Below are 20,450 nucleotides of genomic sequence, written 5' to 3'. Positions count from 1 at the left end.
GATATATATAATTTTTCACAAGCCAGAATTGATATATATATATATATATATATATATATATATATATATTTTGTTATGGCTGATAATTGACAATATTTGCACTTAATTACATGATGATGATATGCAGGAACTTGGTATTCCTAATTAAAAATGGATACTGAGGCCACTGAATCCAGTTCTTGTTCAAAAAATTGCACTGAAGATGCTAGCAGTTTGTTTAATTGCAAAATTTGTTGGCAATTAGCTGAAGACCCTGTTGTCACTCAGTGTGGGCACCTTTTTTGCTGGTTTTGTCTATGCAGTTGGCTAAAATCTTTCAGTAAATGCAAGGAATGCCCAGTTTGTCGAGCAATCATTGAGGAAGACAAATTGGTTCCTCTATATGGAACTGAATCAGAGAGAGAAGATGCAAAAGATTTGGACCCAAATTCTGAAAAGTCCATTCCCAATCGCCCAATGGCCCCAAGACCCCAAACTGCCACACTTCCTAATAATGAAGACTATTTTCCTGAGGATGAGGATGATTTTTCTGAGGATGAAGAGGACCTTAACAGTACGAGTTTTATGTCAGAACTTCTTAATAGTCTAGGCTATATAATATATTTTTTTATAGAATTGCTAGGCCATATAATATTGGCTACTCTAATTGGTTTTTTCATAATTGGCTTTGTGAAGAACAAGTCTTATGCTAATACAGTAGTGTACCCCGCCATAAGTACTTCTTGTAATCCTCCTCTTTATTACCAAATTCGACCTCCAAGATGGATAGAAACACCTTTCCTCCCACTTGGTGCTATGGTGGTACAAGGTTTAAGGAAAAAAAAAGGTTTTTGGGATCCTGCTAAGGTGCCAGAAGTAAGGATTTTGGGGCAACGTTTTTGTGAAGATAGGCAACGTATAAAGGAAAGGTACTTCAATATCCTAGGGATCAGTAATGGTACAACGGGGTTGGTATCATTAAATGGAAGTCTGCTTACTCAGGTGATGGAGGCATTAATAGATGAGTCTTTAATATTTTTTTGATTTTATTTTTTCATGATATAAGGAGTGGGAAATTGCTTTTTTTTTTTTTGGGGAGCATTGATTCTCTTTGTTGTTGTTGTCGTCGTTGTCGTTGATGTTTGATATTAAATAGAATTATAGGTGAATAAAGTTTATTCAGGCTCACTTTTTACTTCTCAGGTTATGTGTCACAGTTTTATTGATTGACTTGCCAATATATATATATATATATATATATATCATTTGCCTATGCTAATTCTCAATTTCATATTTCTATTTCATCATTCAATTTTTCTAATTTTCATTTGTCTGGACTAATTCTCAATCTCATTCATTTCAATCAATTTTTCTAATTTACCGAATAGTGTGTGAGTTTGCTAGTAGTGCTTAGTTGGAATTGTGGCTGACTATTCTCTTAGAATTAGACCTAGCAAAATTGGACTCAAACTTGTTAACCGGTATTCGATTCATAGAAAAAAAAATCAATCCATACACGGCCCATTTTTAAAGAAAGGATTTTATAAAAACATGCTTATATATATTTTTATTTGAAAGTAATATGTAAAATTAGGTGGGTTCCAGTTAACTCAACTGGTCAAATTTTTGATGGTTATATAGGAGATCTGGCGTTCAATCTCCGTCAATACCAAAACTGATTGGTATCTTGGTCTGATAATAAAGAGTTATTATCAGGAATGGATGCCATAAGTTGAAACTCTCTCTCAAAAAAAAAAAAAAATGTAAAATTGGATGTTCTCTTAGTAGAAAGAGAATTACAATTGGCCTTTTGAACTCTCTTTAATAGCATGATATCTATTAAGTATTCCTATAGTCGTAGTTATTTATGAATTAGCTTTTAGTGTTGGTCTCCTTCTCCTAAAAAAAAAAAAAAAAACCTTTTAGTATTGGTCCATGACATTTACTATTTATGGTGATGATATCTATTTATGGTCCATGACATTTAGTATTTTTCTTTTATTCTTTTGTTTATAATGATAAATTGATATTATCATTAGTGAATTATAGGGTACATAAACTTAAGAATTTATATATTATCTAAATTTCATGTTTGAATATTTGTTGTTCGTTCTTCCATTGGTATTAAAATGAAGACAAAGATAATATGGTCATATTATTATTAATATTTTTTCCGTGCATGTGACAAAATACGAGTCAACATATAACTTAATTCATTCTCAAAAAACATATAACTTAATTGACTTGACCTACCTGCAACCCATTTAAAATTACCTTTTTTTTTTTTTTTTTTTACCTAAACCCAATCTGTCCCATCACCCAACCCAACCGGTTTCCAAGTCAAACTACTAGAATAAAAAATGTATTCTTTTGTTGGGGTAGTCCATTTTATTTGCTTTAATTTGGCTATGCATTCTTATGTTGTCAATCACTTATAATTTGTGCTAATTATTAGATTAATCTAAAATTGTATAAGTCGTAATTTAAAACTTGGGGTCTAAATCAATACCTAGATTGGATTAAGCTTATCTCACAATTGGTATTATAGTATGGTGCACTATTTTTGTGGATTAAATTCTTTAGTGTGATCCTTGAGCTCTTATTTGCCATCTTTGTATGCTTCTTTTTAAACTTTATATCTCACAAACACAAGGTATAATTTCACCGTATAATAATTGCTTGAAATCTAAATCCGAAAATAATAATCATACTCTCACACAATTTATAAACTTTTTACATCAATTTTCTTTTTTAAAAATGCGTACATAATTAAGGGCATCCATTATAAATATTGGGTAAAAAAGGGTATGTGAAAGAACATTTACCAATTTTTAGATGCAATCACGTAATTGTATCAATGTCACGTAGAAGTCTCGGACATGTTATAACTTAATTAACTGGCTATGTAGGCTTGTTAAAATCTTCTAGAACACCCATTTGGATAAAAGATTGATTTAGAGTGGGAGTCATCAACATTAATTTACTAGAATACTAATTTCATTATAATACTGATTTAGTCAATTACAATGAAATTCCCAAATTTCTTTATTCATTTGTAAAAAGAGCAAAAGAGACTCGTGCATCCAACTCACCAAGCGATTATCAAGGTTTGTCAATTCTTTCTCTCTATTTATGTGTTTTGTAATCGATTTCAAAAGCCCTAGTCTTATGAGATTATGGCCTTAGTTGCTCCCTAGTGTGTTTCTTTTTTCTTAGTCGGTCTCTACGGTTTAATTTCTTTCTTTTTTTGGACAAGACCCTAATGTTTAATTTCTAGTAAAACACACTCATGATGTAATTCTTCGATAATAAAATAGGGTAAAAGGGGGGTGAGCATAGTAACTTTCTGGCATTATTATGGTATTATCATACTCGTTGGGTCTCTCAACCTTACGAATATATTATGCACACATGAATATACGTTTGTATGTCTTTTTATGAATCAAATTTCTTTCTTCATTTTGAGTTCTTTTTGTTAAATATGTATATTTTTTAAATTCATAAAATTTTTCCTTCTTTTAGAGATAGTTGAGGAACATAAATAACGTTTCTTTAATGTTTAATATTTGTTTTTTCGGTTCCATGTTTTGAATAATAATAATAATTATAATAATAATAATGATGATGATGATGATATTTATTGTGTTTTGTTGCAAACTATAGAATTTGAATAGAATATTGAATCCATCCATGCTAAGATTTCTGGTGCCAATATTCATTAAAAAAAGAAAAAGAAAGGATTTCTTTTGGAAAATTGGTCTCCTATTCATCAAGTAGTATATTTATTTTGTTTTGTTTGAACTTTAAAGTGTTGACTGTTGAGGGTGTAGCTAGCCTTGATATATATAATTTTAAAAGCCAAAATTGATATATATTGTCATGGTTTTACCAACGCATGTCTTTAGAGTATCCATTTATAAATCATTAAAATTTTTTTTTTAATGAGAAAATGAAAAGGAGACCAACTTTTTTCACAATTTTTTCAATTTCTCATAAAAAAGTTTTCTAAAATTGATGTTTAATGTACTCGTTTAACCAGAGCTGTATTATTACGCTTGATAAATCATATTTGCACTTAATTTTACATACGTGTAGGAACTAGGAACTTGATATTCCAAAATGGATATGGATATTGGGTCCGCTGAATCCTGCTCTTGTTCAAAAGATTGCACTGAAGTTGCTAGCAGTTTGTTTTATTGCAAAATTTGTTGGCAATTAGCTGAAGAACCTATTGTCACTCAGTGTTGAGTGTGGACACCTCTATTGCTGGTCTTGTCTATACAGTTGGCTACGATATTACTCTAAATACAGGGAATGCCCAGTTTGTCGTGCAGTCATCAAGGAATACAGATTGGTTCCTCTATATGGAATTGAATCACGGGGAAAAGAAGCAAAAGATTTGGACTACGTACCCAAATTCTGAAAAGTCCATTCCCAATCGCCCAATTGGCCCAAGACCCCCAACTGCCACACCTCCTAATAATCTTGGCTATATGACATTGATTACTCTAATTTGCATTTTCTTGATAATCTCAGGTACATATATTTGTAGCTTTGTGAGCGATAAATCTTATAGTAGTGAAAAAGCATATTATGTCACAACTTTTGCTGGTTATCCTGATCAATATTACTTGATTCGACCTCCAAGATTAAATGGTTTAATTTGAACAAGTTAATTATTGTATTAGTTAGCTTGCATTTATTGGTCTAGATACTATTTCAGATATATTTTGCATTCGTTAACAAGACTTTTAATAATCATTTGATTTTTTTTTTTCGTGAAATAAAAAGTGGGATTTTGTTTTTTACAGTGGTGATTTCTCTCTCTTCTTTTTTTTTTTAAAATTTTTTTTTTATTTTTTTTATTGATGTTTGACCTGAACAACTTGACCCAAAGGAAATTAGACCAACTAGTAATTCTCTCATATTTCAAAGAAGGATAATTTAAATTCTATAGACATTAGAAACATTAAGAAGTGTTAGTTACTAGGTTTTTGCCGGTGACATGTAATATAATTGAATTTGATTCTCCATTGGGTTGTTTGGTTTGTATAATGTAAAATTGCGTTGTAATTTTTGCATTCTAATTTCATTTTTGTAGTCATTTTTACATTTGAGCTCTCATTGTGGAACCATTCCTCACACCTCTTTCACCGAAATGCTTTCATGTATTGGTTTCCAAACTTAAGTCGCACTCCGTTCACCCAACATAAATTTGAGAGAGGTTGTTAGAATATAAATCTAATTAACTTAGGCCCATTGCTTTAGGTTTCTTGTATTTTAAAATGCATCTCCCAAAGACACGAACTAGTACCTATATCTAAAGACTTATTGTAAGACTATAAAATTTATCATTCCATTTTTCACAACTATTTATATATCATATTGTAACTAGTTGTCTGTTATTTTCACATGAATCAATAATTTTTTTGTCACTACTTCCAATTTGTTACATTAGAGTCATTTGTATATATTAAGAGGATTCAGAAAATTAGTTATGACTTAAAAAAAGTCAAAAACACCTCTAATCTAATTAGATAATTTTTATTCTTAAAAAATAAAAAATTGGGTTAAAATTGTAATTTAACAAAATTAAAAAAAAAAAACTACTAGAGAAACTTTTTTCCTAATTTTTTTTTCCTTAAAAAATAGAGTTTGAATTTAGTAAGGATGTGGTGTAAAACTCATGTTTTACATCATCCAATAAGTAATTGCTACATCGGCATTTTTTACTTAAAATTCAATTCATCCTACCACACCAAATAATATCTTAATAAATTTCCAATTTGGTTGGATTTATATATGAGTATTAGAATTAATTGGGTATGATTGTGCTTATTCTTAAATATGTGATAAGATGATGTGGTGTGTTAAGATTGAAAGGGTAAAATATGAGTTTTACACCACATCCTTACAAAATTTAGTTTTAAATAAATAAATTTAAATTAAAAAATATATTAAACTCAAAATAAAAAAAAAAGTCTCAGTGAGAAATTAAAGTTGTGTCACAGTAATTGTGTAATTAGATTATCTCATATCTAAAGCCACCTCAACTGATAAAACGAAGCGTAGCGCCGCCCTTTGCACGAGATATACAAAATATCTGGTTTTGGATAAAGTAACAGACAGCTATGGTTGTTACACTTCACTTCAAACCTCAGTTCCGAAACTGAGAGACCACAAGTTCCATAATTTCTAACAATGGTGGCTCTAACTCTGAGTCCCACAAAAACCCTTTTCCTCAATTCCCATCTTCTTCACTCCACTTTCAAACCCCATTTCATTAATCCATACAGTACCAAAACTCACAGTCTCCACAGTTCGAGGTTTCTCTCATTCAACTTAGTTACTTGCAAGCTGAAGTCACCTCAAGATATCAAGAACAAGGACAAGGACATATCCAAGAAGATTGTGTTGTCAGAGGCAGCACCGTCCCTGGCGGAGAAAGGTGGTGATGGTGGTGGTGGTGGTGAAGGCAATGGAAATGGGGAGGTTAAAGCAAAGTCAGGAGGTAATTTGATGAGGTTGGTGAAGAGGTTCCCCAGAAAGGTTCTGGGGGTTTTGTCTAATCTGCCTTTGGCTATTGGAGAAATGTTCGCTGTTGCTGCTCTAATGGCCCTTGGTATGTTGTGTTAGTGTTTGTTCTTTTCTCTTTTTGGGAATTGGGTACAGTTGGGGTGTGTGTTAGTTAGAAGCTGAGAAATTGTTTCGATTTTCTTTGTTTTTTAAATACATAGATTGATAATTGTGTAATGTTAGTGGCATGGTTTAGTACTCCAAAAAATTAACTTTCATACTCTTTACTTGTACACAAAATTGCCACTGATAGAGTTCAAAGTTTATGACACTAGGTCTTAAAAGTGTAGAAATTTGTGATTTGAGGAAGAAAAGAGAAGGGAGAAAACATGATAGTTTACGTGGTTTGGCCTTGTGGCCTACATCCACGGGACAAGAGTCCAAAACGCTACATTTTCTCATAAATTTTTCTTGATAATACATTACCATGGAATCCTTATTTATAATGAAGAGTATACACAAATGACAATGTCAATTTAAACTTGAATTGCGTATTGATTGCATAAATCTCATGATATTCTATAGCAAACAATTTCTTCATTTATTAACCAATCCCATTATATTCTCTGGCAATTAATAACTTGATTTGGTCTTCAATAATTGGACAGTGAATTCTAATTTCCAACAAAAGGACCTAGGAGATGAGATTTTACGACATAAAGGGATAGCCATGTTGTCAAACTGCTTTAGCTTCATAAAGTATTGTCTGTAATTTTGCCCTGATGTGTTATAATTAGAAATTGGTCTTGTATTTATGTGATGCTTCTACAGGTACTTTCATTGATCAAGGTGAAGCTCCAGACTTCTATTTTCAAAAGTACCCTGAAGACAATCCTGTATTGGGATTTTTCACTTGGAGATGGGTTCTCACCCTTGGGTTTGACCACATGTACTCATCTCCCGTTTTTCTTGGAACATTAGTTCTCCTGGGTGCATCGCTCGTGGCCTGCACTTACACAACACAGATACCCCTGGTTAAGGTCGCAAGAAGGTCTAATTGAATGATTGTTATTATTATTTATTATTTTGCTTTCTCACATTTGGGTCCTCTTTGGCTTAGAATGAGTTGGAGAAACCTTTCAATCACAGAACTTGGTTGATATTTATATATGCAGATGGAATTTCTTAGACTCTTCTGAGGCTATCCGCAAGCAGGAATATTCAGACACTTTACCTAGAGCATCAGTTCAAGATTTAGGTGTTCTTCTGATGGGAGCGGGATATGAGGTCATACAATCTTATTATTGCTTGCTTTATTTTCTTTCTCATTCTCATTTTGTGTATGTGTGCACATGTATGTTTCTTTTTTCCTTAAATTAAGTAGTGTAAGTTTTTGTTTCCATACATTCATCCCTCTTCTACACTTAAAACAAAATTTGATGCCTGTTCTTTTGGCTAGGCTTGCATTTTACCTGCTCAAGGTATGAAATGATGGTGGTTTTTACTAATGATGTCCTGCGTGCAATCTGTTGTTTGGTTGCTGTAGGTATTCCTGAAAGGACCATCTTTATATGCCTTTAAGGGGCTTGCTGGTCGGTTTGCCCCTATTGGAGTACATTTAGCAATGCTTCTCATAATGGCCGGTGGAACTCTTAGTGCAGCTGGGAGCTTCAGAGGTTCAGTCACAGTTCCACAGGGATTGAATTTTGTTGTTGGAGATGTATTAGGCCCGACTGGGTTTCTCTCTACTCCCACTGATGCTTTCAATACTGAGGTTCATATTAACAGATTCTACATGGATTACTATGACAGTGGAGAGGTAGATGTTGATTTTGTATTGACATCAGTGAAAAACCATAAGGGGAAAAACCTTATTACGAGTTTATTAGTTTTGCATCAAATTCTTAATTTGATTGAACACTTCCTGTCAAATTTTTATTGGAAAAAATTCATTTTTTTTCTCTGACTGTATTTTTCAATGGGACCCTTCCTTAAGTCGTTAATCCAATGGATGAGAGTAAGTCTTCATGAGCTCATCAATTGGGATCCCTATAGCTCATTTGAAATATGTTCCTTTAGTAATCTCTATAGTGATGGTCCCTCTCACTTTTCTTACTCATTGCTAGACATTTTTTGTGTTCTTTCTTTGGATTTATAGGTGTCCCAGTTTTACACTGATCTTTCGCTCTTTGACCTTGATGGGAAGGAGATAATGAGGAAAACAATTAGCGTAAATGATCCTTTAAGGTATGGTGGAATCACTATATACCAGACAGATTGGAGTTTTTCAGCACTGCAAATACTTAAGGATGATGAAGGACCTTTTAATCTGGCAATGGCACCCATAAAGATCAATGGAGACAAGAAGCTTTTTGGGACTTTCTTACCAGTTGGAGATGCCGAATCGCCTAATGTAAAAGGAATGTATGTATTTTTCCACCACTACACACACTCGATATAAGATATATGTATTCCAATTATATATGCTCATTCTCTTTAGGTTATGGGAAAAAAGTATGTTGTCCATATAGCCCTGTATTTTGTCTTTTCAGTATTTTCCCTTCATTCTAATATCCTTTTCCCTTTTTCATTTGGATTCAGATCAATGCTTGCTCGTGATCTACAATCAATTGTCATATATGATCTGGAAGGAAAATTTTCTGGAGTTCGACGGCCTGGCTCTAAGCTCCCGATTGACATAGATGGTTCAAGAATTGTTATCGTAGATGCAATAGGCAGCAGTGGCCTTGACCTGAAGGTGATGACTCAAATTAACTGCTATACTAACAATATAGGATTTTCTTTGACTACTTATTTGTATATGTGTTGGAACTAAACATGGTTTTTTCTCAGACTGATCCTGGGGTGCCAATTGTTTATGCTGGATTTGGTGCTCTAATGCTCACAACTTGCATCAGTTTTCTATCTCATTCACGGGTAAAACATCTTCTTACATGATAGAGGTGGCTGTATATGTTTCAAAAATAGTAATTATATACCTGAATTATAAAGGTTCATAATAATGTTGTATTTGGTCATACTGATCTAGCTATAGTTACAATTTACATATATATAAATTGAGTGGGTTCCAATTAACTCAATCGATAAAGGCTTTTATCGTCGAATAAGAGATTTGGGGTTCGAACCCCGCCTACACCAAAAATCGATTGGTGTTGTTACTTAAGAATATATATCAAAATTTGAATGTGGTTCTGGACTTAAGAATGGTAATAACAAAATTAATAAATTGAATTTCTTGCATCATTACTTTTACACTGTAAGGGTGCAATGTGTTAAAATTTCTGTTTTTCTTTTTATTAATAATTCTATTTTTGGTTTGATATTGCCATAATTGAAACCATGATTCCAATTTAATACATACTCATCTTTTCCCATATTTTTTTCCTTGAACATCCAAAAGATTTGGGCCTTACAAGATGGAACTATGGTTGTCGTTGGAGGAAAAACTAATCGAGCAAAGGCTGAATTTCCAGAGGAGATGGACCGCTTGCTTGATCGAGTTCCAGAAATAGTCGAATCATCTCGTTCCAAGGAACCTGATAATGTTAGTGGCTAGTTTATGAGGCATTTTAGATGGAAAGAGAGAACACTTGTAGTGGGTTGATAGATGCAATTTTAAACTTTGAAGTAAAGCAGAGAGGTGGCTTGAATACAATCAGACATCCAGCTCTCTAATTAAGGGCACCGCTCCATCCCAATTGAACTAAACTTTGGCACAGAAGGTGAATTTATCTTTCCAAATGTATAGTTGCAGAGTCCACAGCCAGGTTTTGAGACACAAATTTTACAGTCTTTTTCTGCTGAATTACTTATCCTCCAATTATTTCACTCACCATACAAGATGTAAATTTTTGACTGAAAAAATATCATAAATACAATATCATTCTTTACTATCTAGGTCTACATTCCATTATTTTTTGTGATTCATGTTGTTTGATAATTCAGACTCTAAAGATTGAGAGTTTGTCATTGCCCTATTTTTATTATAATAACTTTTGTCTTTGATTGCAGATGGTTGATAAATTTCTTTCCTCATTTTAAGTACTCATGATATTGGAGTCAAACATATATTTTCTAGTATTTGGTAATTTGCATTTTCCAATTGGAGTTGTGACGAGCTTGTACTTGAGTAGTACTGGGTGCTAACTAGCCGAAGTTTGATAATTGCAGAGAAGTTGTGGACTAAAAATAGACGTGTACAAGCCCATTGTATGATCTAGTCAAGCCCAAAGTATGTTGTATTATCCTTATTCAGGTTTTTTCTACTAAGAAATAAGAATCCTAATGTTACTTGTATTAAAAAACCTAATCCATTTTTGCAGTGCAAGTAATAAGTCCATTAAACCAAATCACGTTAATTCCATGTGTAAGGACTCAATTTGTAACGACCCAAAATGATATTGGGTTCGCACGTAAAAAGACCCAAACAATATCATTTGTAGAGCGTGGGTTTGAAAGGCTAGGTCTTGGTCACCAGACGGTGGTTAGTCGTGGTGTTCATACAGAATTAAACCGTGTTCGCTCGAGAAGTCTTTCTCCTTGAGGCGGTCTGGGAGGCTCTGGTTCTTGACCTTTTTTTCCCAGCCTCTTTTTGGCGCATTAGTCTTCACATTATATAGCCATTCTTGGCTGATCTTGACCCTCCACCTGTTGATCAGGCAAGTGCCTATTCAAGTATCTGTCCCATCAGCTGTCTCCCCTTGCTTTTTGTTAGTTGCAATAACCGAAACCACACTGTTCAGACGTCTTTTCTCATTAGTATGGTTAGGACGTTTGTGGACGCATTCAATGCGGAGGGGACGTATTTATCTTGAACCACCTCCACACCGTACCCCCACGTGGGTCCCATTCTACTCGCCTCTTCTCCTGGAGGCCTTTTGGAGACTGTCTTTGATGGTATGTCACTCTTCCCTTCGAAATCTTGGGATGCCGAGGGCAGGGTCATTCTCAGCTGCGTCTCTAGGCTATTTGGTCTTTTCCTACTCGTCCTCGGCAACTACCTTCCTCGGCACGGGCCCTGGGCCCTAGTGGAAAGTAGGCCGGGTCGTAAGTTCTCTGGCCCCACAAAAACCCTTCAAAATCCTGCTATCCGGCTCCTCGGACGGATAGGAGGGTTTTGATGACATCAGACGTCTGTCAATGCTTGTCACCTATCGGTTCCCGAGACTTTTCGCCTGCCCGAGACACGTTCTTAGAGCATTTGGAAGGTGAAACGTGTCCTCATTAAATGCGGGCGGCTCTGTGCTTCCCACGTTGAACGGCGTGATGGAGATCTAACGGTGAAGATTTCCTGGCCTTTATGGGCGAGAAAATTCGTGCAGTTACTTTCGATGGGAGGCATAAATGATTTTTGGAACTGATTTGTCTCTTCAATTTTGCACTTAAGAGTTCTAGTGCATATACCTTGGGCTCATCTGAACTTTCGTCCAAATTCAAGTCTATCTCCAGTACAAAAAGCCTGTCCGAGACACATTTCCTCTTTTCTGTAAGTTCTCTGCCTCCATTAACTCGTGCTTTTTCTTTTCTGGGTTTATTTTTCTCTTGTTCCCTTTCTTTTCCCGTAGTTGGTTGAGTCTGTTTAGTAGTTCTTAGAGATGGTTAAAATGAGACTGAGGAAATTGGTTGAGACCGAAGAGGCGATGGAAAAGTTCATCGCCGATTTTAGAATTCCCCCCAACTTGAGTTTGAGGCACTGTAAGATGGGGGAGTGACATATTCTGAGAAATACGGGCGAGGTGGTAATTCCTGTTATCGCCTTCGTAGAGGGGGGTATGAGAATCCCCATGGGGCCAGTAACGAAGAATTACCTTAGGCATTTCCGGTTAGCTCCCACCCAGTGTGCCGCCAATATGTTTAGGATTCTGGGTTGTGTGGATGCCCTAAATGAGAAAATGGGGCTAAGACTAACCCATCATGACGTGAATTGGTACAACAATCTCCAAAAATTAAAGGGCAAAATCTATTATATGAAGACCAGAGACGAAAGGGTTCGGTTAATTCAATGCCTCCCCGACTCCAGCAAAGGGTTGAACAAAGACTTTCTTATTGTATCTGGGGAATGGCACGATGACGTTCCATGCCCAATGGTGGAGGGAGAACCAGGTGGGGTATAGAGAGTGGAAGAGCGCTGATCCTTTGCACCATTTTAATTTGATGTGGTTCGGTTACTAACCATGTGCATGTCTTTTTCTTGCAGATCCCAACGCCTTTCATCGGCACTTTCACCTAGTTAATCGGGTGGACTTGGAGACTGTTCTTCAGGCGGCAGTTTTTGTAAATGACAATGATGGTCAAGTTAGAGCCGCTCACAAAATCTTAGGGTACGCTCCCCTTCAGAAGTCGTTTACCGACCCAAAGCACGTGATTAGCGCTAACCGTCCTTGGCTTCCAAAAATTAAAGTAGTTGAACAAGGGTTTTTGATCTCCGAAGGATCTCCTGTCCCAGAGGGCATCCCATTGGTGGGCTCTTCATCGCGCAGCGGAGGACGAAGATAATTTGGATCCGTTCGAGGAGGGTTTTGGGGCATTTGATCAAGCCGACCCATCCGAGGATCCTTCTGGCGATCTAGGGGACCTAGACTTGTCCGAAGCGGAGCTATTGTCAGTGGGTACATCCTCCCGAGCCGAGATGGGAATTAAGAGAAAGCCCCCGACCAGCTTACTCGACCTCCTCGAGGGTCAACCGGGGAAGGGTGAGCAAGGAACACCGTAGTCTAGTGCTCCCTCTCCACCACCTCAGCCCCAGACCATCCAGACCAGGTCATCCTCTACCAAGTTGCAGTCACAATCTCCCCGCCCCAAACTTCCTGCTCCTCCCCAATTAACTCTGCCTCCCCGACCGGAGCCCACTAACTCAAAGAGAAAGAGGAGTCCCAAGGGTAAGGAAGTCATGGACGGGGGAAAATCCCAATCTTCTAAGGAGAGGGATGAAGCCCTGCGTGTGAAACAATTAAAGATTGGGCACCAAAGCATGGGTAAAGAGACTGAAGCCCAATCTGCCCAAAGCAAGGGGAAGAGGATCGAAGCCCAATCCTCGCCAAGCGCCTGGCTTCCCGCCCCAATGCTCCACGGGGGGCCACTGCTGGAAACCGCGTCCATGAGGGACCTTGGAGATGGCGAGGGCGGTTATGTGGCCGACGCATTAGGGAGAACCATGCTACTTCCCACCGACGTGGATGAGTTGAAGAAAATGAGGATGCAGAAGGTTTTCCTCAGTACGAAGAGGTACTTGGGCATGGTAAGGCTCTTGAAACCTAAAAATTTATTAACTCTTGCTCCCGGTCTGTCACTCACGATGTATTTATCTCACTTGACAGGCTTTCCAGGCCACCTATAGGATGGAGGAGGAAGTTAACAAGCAGAGTAAGGCCGTTAAGAATGAACGCTCCAAACGCATAGATGCCGCGCGGACTCTCAAAGCTTCCAAGGACGACCTCGCAAAGGCCAAGGATGCCTTAAAGGAGGCTATCCGAGAGAGGGATAGCGCCTCGGCGGGTTTAGATGGCGCCCAAAAACAGGCCGAGGAACAGACAAAACGTCTACTCGAAGCCGAGGATCAGTTGCAAATAGCCAAGGAGCAGATCAGTGATTTGAAGAAAAGACTGATCACGGCAGAGAATGCTAAAGGTGTGGCGGAGTATGCCCGGGACGAAACCGTGAGGGCCTAGCAGGAGGCTGAGTTTGCCAGAAACAAGGCCGAAGCTGCTAGGGACAAGGCCGAGGATGAGGGTTACAATACGGGGATAGCTGAAACCCAAGCCTCCCTTAAAGCCCAAATTCCCGGGGTGTGCAGGCTATACTGCTCCCAGGTTTGGGAAGAGGCCTTAAAGCGAGTTGGGGTGGATGCTTCGTCTGATTTGTGGAAGGCTGAGAGCATATTTTACCCTTCAGCCATCCGTGAGGCCACCTCCGCCAGCTTCGAGGCTGTGAGCGATCAACACGAGGCAGGGGTTACTTAGAAAGAAGCTGCACAAATCAGCGTCCCTCTTGGCGAGTCGCTTAAAGGGGGAGAGTTTCATGATGTGATAGAAGCACCTGAAAGTATGGATCCCGAGGTGCCCAAAGAGGATGCCGAGCCTATGGTCAGCGCTCAGATCCCTGATGCCGAAGAGCCAGCCATACTTGCCCAGCTCCTGCAGGCAATTCCCCTCGCTGAGGTCCCCAAGAGTACCGACACCGATCCTGCTCAGTCTTCCCCAGAAGGGACTGTCCTCCAGGGCATCGAAGCTGGTCTTGTTCTGCCTTCCCAGGATGTGGCCGACACAGAATTGAAGAAGTAGAAACCCCGGCCAGCCTCCGTATTTGTTTTTAGTTTAATGATTAACTAGTTTCTCTTTTATTTTGAAAACTTTGTAGTTTGCTTGTAGTTTGAACCTGTTGAACACATATATGAAATTCTTTTCTTCCTCTTTCCTTTTGATTACATGTTAGTTGCCCTCGTCGATACTTACTATTGTTTATAGATTTTTGAACTAATTATCTTAACATGTATGAATGGTTGTGCATGCGATATATTTAGAATCATGTTTCGGAACGTTAGCTTACCTGCACCTATAGGGCATTGAACTCGTGTCTGAACCTCCTTCAATGGAGATATAGGCATCATCCGAGATGTCCCGTGTATTGTTAGGTCCAACTTAGTATCCAGATTTCCTTTAAGTAGTTGGTTTCCCCATAAGTTTGAGTCCGAGGACCATGCAATACCTTGGTTCTGTCCAAAACTCAGTTTTTAAGTAGTTGGTTTTCCTATAGGTTTGAGTCCGAGGACCATGCAATACCTTGGTTCTGTCCAAAATTCAGTTTTTAAGTAGTTGGTTTCCCCATAGGTTTGAGTCCGAAGACCATGCAATACCTTGGTTCTGTCCAAAACTCAATTTTTAATTAATTGGTTTCCCCATAGGTTTGAGTCCGAGGACCATGCAATACCTTGGTTCTGTCCAAAACTTGATTTTTAAGTAGTTGGTTTCCCCATAGGTTTGAGTCCGAGGACCATGCAATACCTTGGTTCTGTCAAAAACTTGATTTTTAAGTAGAGATTAGCCCCTCGGCCAAGATGTGGGATATTGGTTTGGGGAGATTAGCCCCTCGGCCAAGCCCCTAGAACCATCCGCTCTACTGACGTTTCGAAGCGTAGCCCCTAATGAAAAAGCATAGCCCCTAATGGAACTCTGTGCTAGAGCACTATGATAGGCCATTGGAAGTGACGGGGAGACTTTCTCTACCCACCGCCTGTGCCAACACACAAGCCTTCCCACAGACAGCGCCAATTGTAAGGACTCAATTTGTAACGACCCAAAATGATATTGGGTTCGCACGTAAAAAGGCCCAAACAATATCATTTGTAGAGCGTGGGTTTGAAAGGCTAGGCCTTGGTCACCAGACGGTGGTTAGTCGTGGTGTTCATACAGAATTAAACCGTGTTCGCTCAAGGAGTCTTTCTCCCTGAGGCGGTCTAGGAGGCTCTGGTTCTTGGCCTTTTTTTCCCAGCCTCTTTTTGGCGCATCAGTCTTCACATTATATAGCCCTTCTTGGCTGATCCTGGCCCTCCTCCTATTGATCAGGCAGGTGCCTATTCAAGTATCTGTCCCATCAGCCGCCTCCCCTTACTTTTTATTAGTTGCAATAACCGAAACCACACTGTTCAGGCGTCTTTTCTCATTAATATGGTTAGGACGTTTGTGGATGTATTCAATGCGGAGGGGACGTATTTACCTTGAACCACCTCCACACCGTACCCCCACGTGGGTCCCATTCTACTCGCCTCTTCTCTTGGGGGCCTTTTGGAGACTGCCTTTAATGGCATGTCACTCTTCCCTTCGAAATCTTGGGATGCCGATGACAGGGTTATCCTCGGCTGCGTCTCTAGGCTATTTGGTTTTTTCCTACTCATCATTGGCAACTACCCTCCTCGGCACGAGCCCTAGTGGAAAGTGGGCCGGGTCGTAAGTTCTCTGGCCCCACACCATGTATTTCTCTTGAATTTTTGATTCTCTTCGTATATTTTTTCCATTTACTTTAACAATTAAAAAGCAAGTATTTAGCGTCGACTAGATTTATCAAATTAATTTGATCAATCGATCTCTCATCATCTATTTTTGGGTAACTGAAGTGTTCATATTGACAAATAACTGTAATTTTCAAATCCACATAAAAGGATAATATATATATATAAATATATATATATATATATATATATATATATATATATATATATATATATAAAAAAGCTAAAACAAAGCATTTATTGTTGTTATGTTTCAATTGAGTCACATCATCCACTTATTTTTTATCTTTTCTTTTCTCTTTTTAAACTTTTCTTCTTCCAATTCTCAAAAAAAAAAAAAAAAACTTTTTTTTCTCCTTGTTAGTTCACATCTATTGTTACACTTCTTTCAACTTTTCTCCTCCCTTTTTGCCTCTTTATCTTTCCACTACTTTATGCTTTACTGTTACACTTCCTTCATCCTTTTATCTTTCTTATATTTTGACTCTTCTTCTCCCTATTTTATTATGTATAAATTTGATATCATTTCTTCCATTCAAACCATATTTTTCCCACACAAAAATGTGAGCTCTCTCTCTCTCTCTCTCTCTCTCTCTCTCTCTCTCTCTCTCTCTCTCCTTTCTTTTGGTGGATTCTTGTTCTTCATTATAACTCTAATTAAGGTTGATGGTTCCCTTTTTTTTAATATGTGTTTTGGTATTGCGTGTGTGTGTGTTTTATTTTTATTTTTATTTTATTTCCCATCAGAAAAGTCTTCTCTTTCCCTCTTATAACTTCGATTGAATTTTGGTTTTGGTTAATACTTAGATTTTTTTTTTTTTTAAAGAATTTGAAATTATATCAAAACACAATCTACATGGCTATGAATTTGAATATTCTTACCAATTGTTTGAGTAATAAATTATTATTATTAAGTCTATTTTTTATTCCTTTGATTTCATTTTAATTTTGGTTAAGATAACATTGTAATTTTGTCATGAGTTTTAATTATTACTAGTCGCTAACCCGTGCGATGCACGGAAAAGTTTTTAGTAACTATAAGATTTTAGCAAATCAAATGCTTTAAAATTTGAAAATCTTATAGAACTTACATTAGCACTCATCAATTTGTTTACAAAGTCAATGCTAAATAGATCTACAAATTGCATTCTCATATCCTTTGTCATTTGCAAAGTGACAGGACTCCTTTCATTATGGTTTGCATCCTTCTATCCTTCAAAGGCTTTAAAAAGTGCCATGTGGTCACTGCATAAGAATGTGTATAAGGTTATACAAAATTCTGTCATTATAATCAACATCCTAAAACTAACATCCAATCCAAAAATGTGTAACCAATGTTACACATCACTTAGTGTAAGTAAAGCCAATAAAAATTACCAAAAAAGGAAAACCATTTTGCTGGAAACATCACAATGACCAATAAATTAGATAGAAATATAAAATTAAACAAACTCATTTCCAACATGTATCTATGAAAACTCAAAAATATATAACAAATTTTCTTCTATCTTCATTTAATAAAGAAAAATGATAAGAAACTGTTATTCTAACTTTTATAAATTGCACTTATATCTATCACTTTCATCGAACTATTTGATTAACAGGAATACAAACAACACTTAGTGTAAGTAAAGCTAATGAAAGTCACCAAAAAGGGAAAACCATCTTGCTCACAGAGACCAATAAATTAGACAGAAATATAAAATTAAACAAACTCATATACAAACACGTATCTATGAAAAACTAAAAAATATATATAACAAATTTTCTTCTATCTTCATTTAATAAAGACAAATGATAACAAAATGTTATTCTAACTTTCATAAATTGCACTTATATCCTTTTCTATAAGCAAGCAAAAAATACATAGCTCAAGTTGTAATAACAAAATTGGAAAATTCTTAATGGAAGAAGGTAAGCTATCTATGAATTCAGCTATAGATATAATAGGCATATGAAAGCAACAATAACACCAATCAATCAATTATCCAACCTAGCACACACTATTTAGGTAGCTTCCCTAGTGAATTAGGCTACAATGAATTGCACAAATTGGCCTTGATACCAACTGTGCTTTCAGTGTTAGATGCTCAGGCCTTTTTGAGAAATTACACTGCCTCTTTTAGGTTATTTTGATGTAAATCTTTTTTTATATATAAATAATTACAATAGGATTTTATATATATATATATATATATTATTTATGTACATAGACAAATAGTTAACCCTATACTAAAAAAAAATTCAGAAATTTAGTACATAGGCAAACGAATACCATACCTTTAACCTTGATTCGAATGGAGGAAAAGACTGAAGAGAAAGGCAATAAAAAAGTAGAAATTAATCAGGAATATTAAATCTAAATAAAAGTGAATGGAAGAACAAAAATTAAGAATGAAATCTGCTTTAAAACAGCAAACGAATGTACAAAGAATTAAATCTGTTGCTGTTTGGTATTCATTGAAAGCTCCTAATTAAATTTGTTTACAGTTACAGATTTCTAAACAAATTTGATCACCAAAGCTTATCTACAAAAATAAATGAAAAAAAAAACACTAATTTCTAATCAAAACATTAACATTCAAACTCTCTCATGTTTCTAACCATATATTTGATGTGTGTTTAGAAGAGAGCATACCCAAACAACCTTCAAGGATCCTTTGTTGTTTCTTGAAATAATTAGATATCCAGTTTCTTTTTCCTACAATTAAATGCATAAGATGAATGAATGCATCAGAAATCATCAAATTTTGATTTTTTGCTTTCCAAAAGACTTAACATCATGTATGTCAAAGAATAAGCTTAACATCTGCTAGAATAGCTTAAAAAGAATAATTGCTGGAGTTTCACTACAATTCTACTATAAAACAAAACAACAGCTACAACCCAACTGAGAACATAAAATTTCTTCCTACATTTTACAATCAGAGACAGACCAAAACAAAAAAGACATGAACCTGTAGAATTTCTTCCTTTGTGTCAGATTTTGAAGGTTGGGAGGCTCTTCAATACTATCTGCACTTTCTTACAAAACCTGTAGAAGTTGCGTTACTAAAGAAGTCATTTTTTAAATGTAAAAGCAAAATTCATGATTATTTAATAGATGTTCGAACGTAAATTATAACCATAGCTAGATCAGAATGACCAAATATAACATTATTATGAATATTGATCATAATTCAGGTGTGTGTGTATATATATATATATATATATATATATTGAAAACTCATAAATTCAGGTATATAATTACAAGTTTCGAAACATATACAGGCTACAGCAAACCTCTATCAAGTAAAAAAAAGTTTTACCTGTGAATGAGATAGAAAAGAAAAAAAACTGATGAAAGTTGTGAGCATTAGAGCACCATGACCAAATCCATGATAATAAAAGGAAATTAATTATGAGATACAAACCTCCATTGACAACGAAATTGAGAAAGTGGAAAACCTTCTGCGTGGTCCATCTATATTCTGGTACTCTCAATTGTATCCGAATTAATTGAACCTTAAACCACATAATAATAATAATAATAATTAATTTTACGTAATTACCAAATTCCAATTGAAAATTAAATATTCTTCTTAAATAAATAATAAAAACCTAAGCGGTGAAATTTAAAATTAAAAAAAAAAAAGGTACCAGAGCTACGAAGTAGACGATGCCGAAGAAAGCAGCGAGGATGTGATAAAAACGAATTTCAATTCTATGAGTGTTTCCCTGACTTCAACAAAAAAGAATAGAGAGAAAAAGGGGATAGGAATTGAAATCCCTAAATTGACAAAAAAAAAAAACTAATTAAAGAAGAAATCCTTAAATTGACAGAAAAACCTAATTAAAGAGAATAGGAAAAGAGATTATTCATAGATTAATTGAGAGATACCGAGATAGAATGCGCTGATATGGAGGTTGGGTCAAAGATTGAAAACGTTGG

General features: G+C 36.2%; 3 protein-coding genes and 1 long non-coding RNA gene across 8 annotated transcripts; 3 read left to right on the top strand and 1 right to left on the bottom strand.

Annotated features, from left to right (window-relative positions):
- The first annotated feature begins 150 nt into the window (after positions 1 to 150).
- LOC115966918 lies at positions 151 to 4,646 on the top strand. The gene is made up of 2 exons (XM_031086048.1): positions 151 to 553; positions 4,222 to 4,646. The coding sequence occupies exons 1-2, from the start codon at positions 151 to 153 to the stop codon at positions 4,644 to 4,646; spliced, it is 828 nt and encodes a 275-aa protein (XP_030941908.1).
- A 1,419-nt stretch (positions 4,647 to 6,065) lies between these two features.
- LOC115968535 (cytochrome c biogenesis protein CCS1, chloroplastic-like) lies at positions 6,066 to 10,866 on the top strand. Of its 4 annotated transcripts, XR_004086762.1 has the most exons (10): positions 6,066 to 6,601; positions 7,327 to 7,546; positions 7,671 to 7,782; positions 8,042 to 8,314; positions 8,654 to 8,919; positions 9,097 to 9,253; positions 9,349 to 9,432; positions 9,917 to 10,238; positions 10,528 to 10,600; positions 10,687 to 10,866. XR_004086762.1 is itself a non-coding variant. In XM_031087947.1 (8 exons), the coding sequence occupies exons 1-8, from the start codon at positions 6,181 to 6,183 to the stop codon at positions 10,070 to 10,072; spliced, it is 1,689 nt and encodes a 562-aa protein (XP_030943807.1). In that variant the 5' UTR covers positions 6,066 to 6,180; the 3' UTR covers positions 10,073 to 10,413. The 4 variants fall into 4 exon arrangements, 2 of the variants coding, with proteins under 2 accessions (XP_030943807.1, XP_030943808.1); XR_004086763.1 differs by lacking the exon at positions 10,528 to 10,600 and having other exon boundaries at positions 10,687 to 10,741; XM_031087947.1 differs by lacking the exons at positions 10,528 to 10,600; positions 10,687 to 10,866 and having other exon boundaries at positions 9,917 to 10,413.
- A 2,158-nt stretch (positions 10,867 to 13,024) lies between these two features.
- On the top strand, positions 13,025 to 14,799 carry LOC115968537. The gene is made up of 2 exons (XM_031087950.1): positions 13,025 to 13,753; positions 13,833 to 14,799. Exons 1-2 carry the CDS (start codon positions 13,406 to 13,408, stop codon positions 14,181 to 14,183), a joined length of 699 nt encoding a protein of 232 aa, XP_030943810.1. The 5' UTR covers positions 13,025 to 13,405; the 3' UTR covers positions 14,184 to 14,799.
- A 2,881-nt stretch (positions 14,800 to 17,680) lies between these two features.
- On the bottom strand, positions 17,681 to 20,230 carry LOC115968538. Of its 2 annotated transcripts, XR_004086765.1 has the most exons (6): positions 20,159 to 20,230; positions 19,933 to 20,023; positions 19,477 to 19,553; positions 19,158 to 19,220; positions 18,800 to 18,829; positions 17,681 to 17,764 (listed from the first exon to the last, which is right to left on the bottom strand). It is a non-coding gene; the product is annotated as an uncharacterized LOC115968538 (long non-coding RNA). The 2 variants fall into 2 exon arrangements; XR_004086764.1 differs by having other exon boundaries at positions 19,158 to 19,553.
- Between the last annotated feature and the right edge of the window lie 220 nt (positions 20,231 to 20,450).

This window comes from Quercus lobata, chromosome 11 (assembly GCF_001633185.2).
Source record: "Quercus lobata isolate SW786 chromosome 11, ValleyOak3.0 Primary Assembly, whole genome shotgun sequence".
Lineage (NCBI taxonomy): Eukaryota > Viridiplantae > Streptophyta > Magnoliopsida > Fagales > Fagaceae > Quercus > Quercus lobata.
The sequence above is the reverse complement of the archived record's forward strand: the minus strand, read 5'-3'. Positions and strand labels throughout refer to the sequence as shown.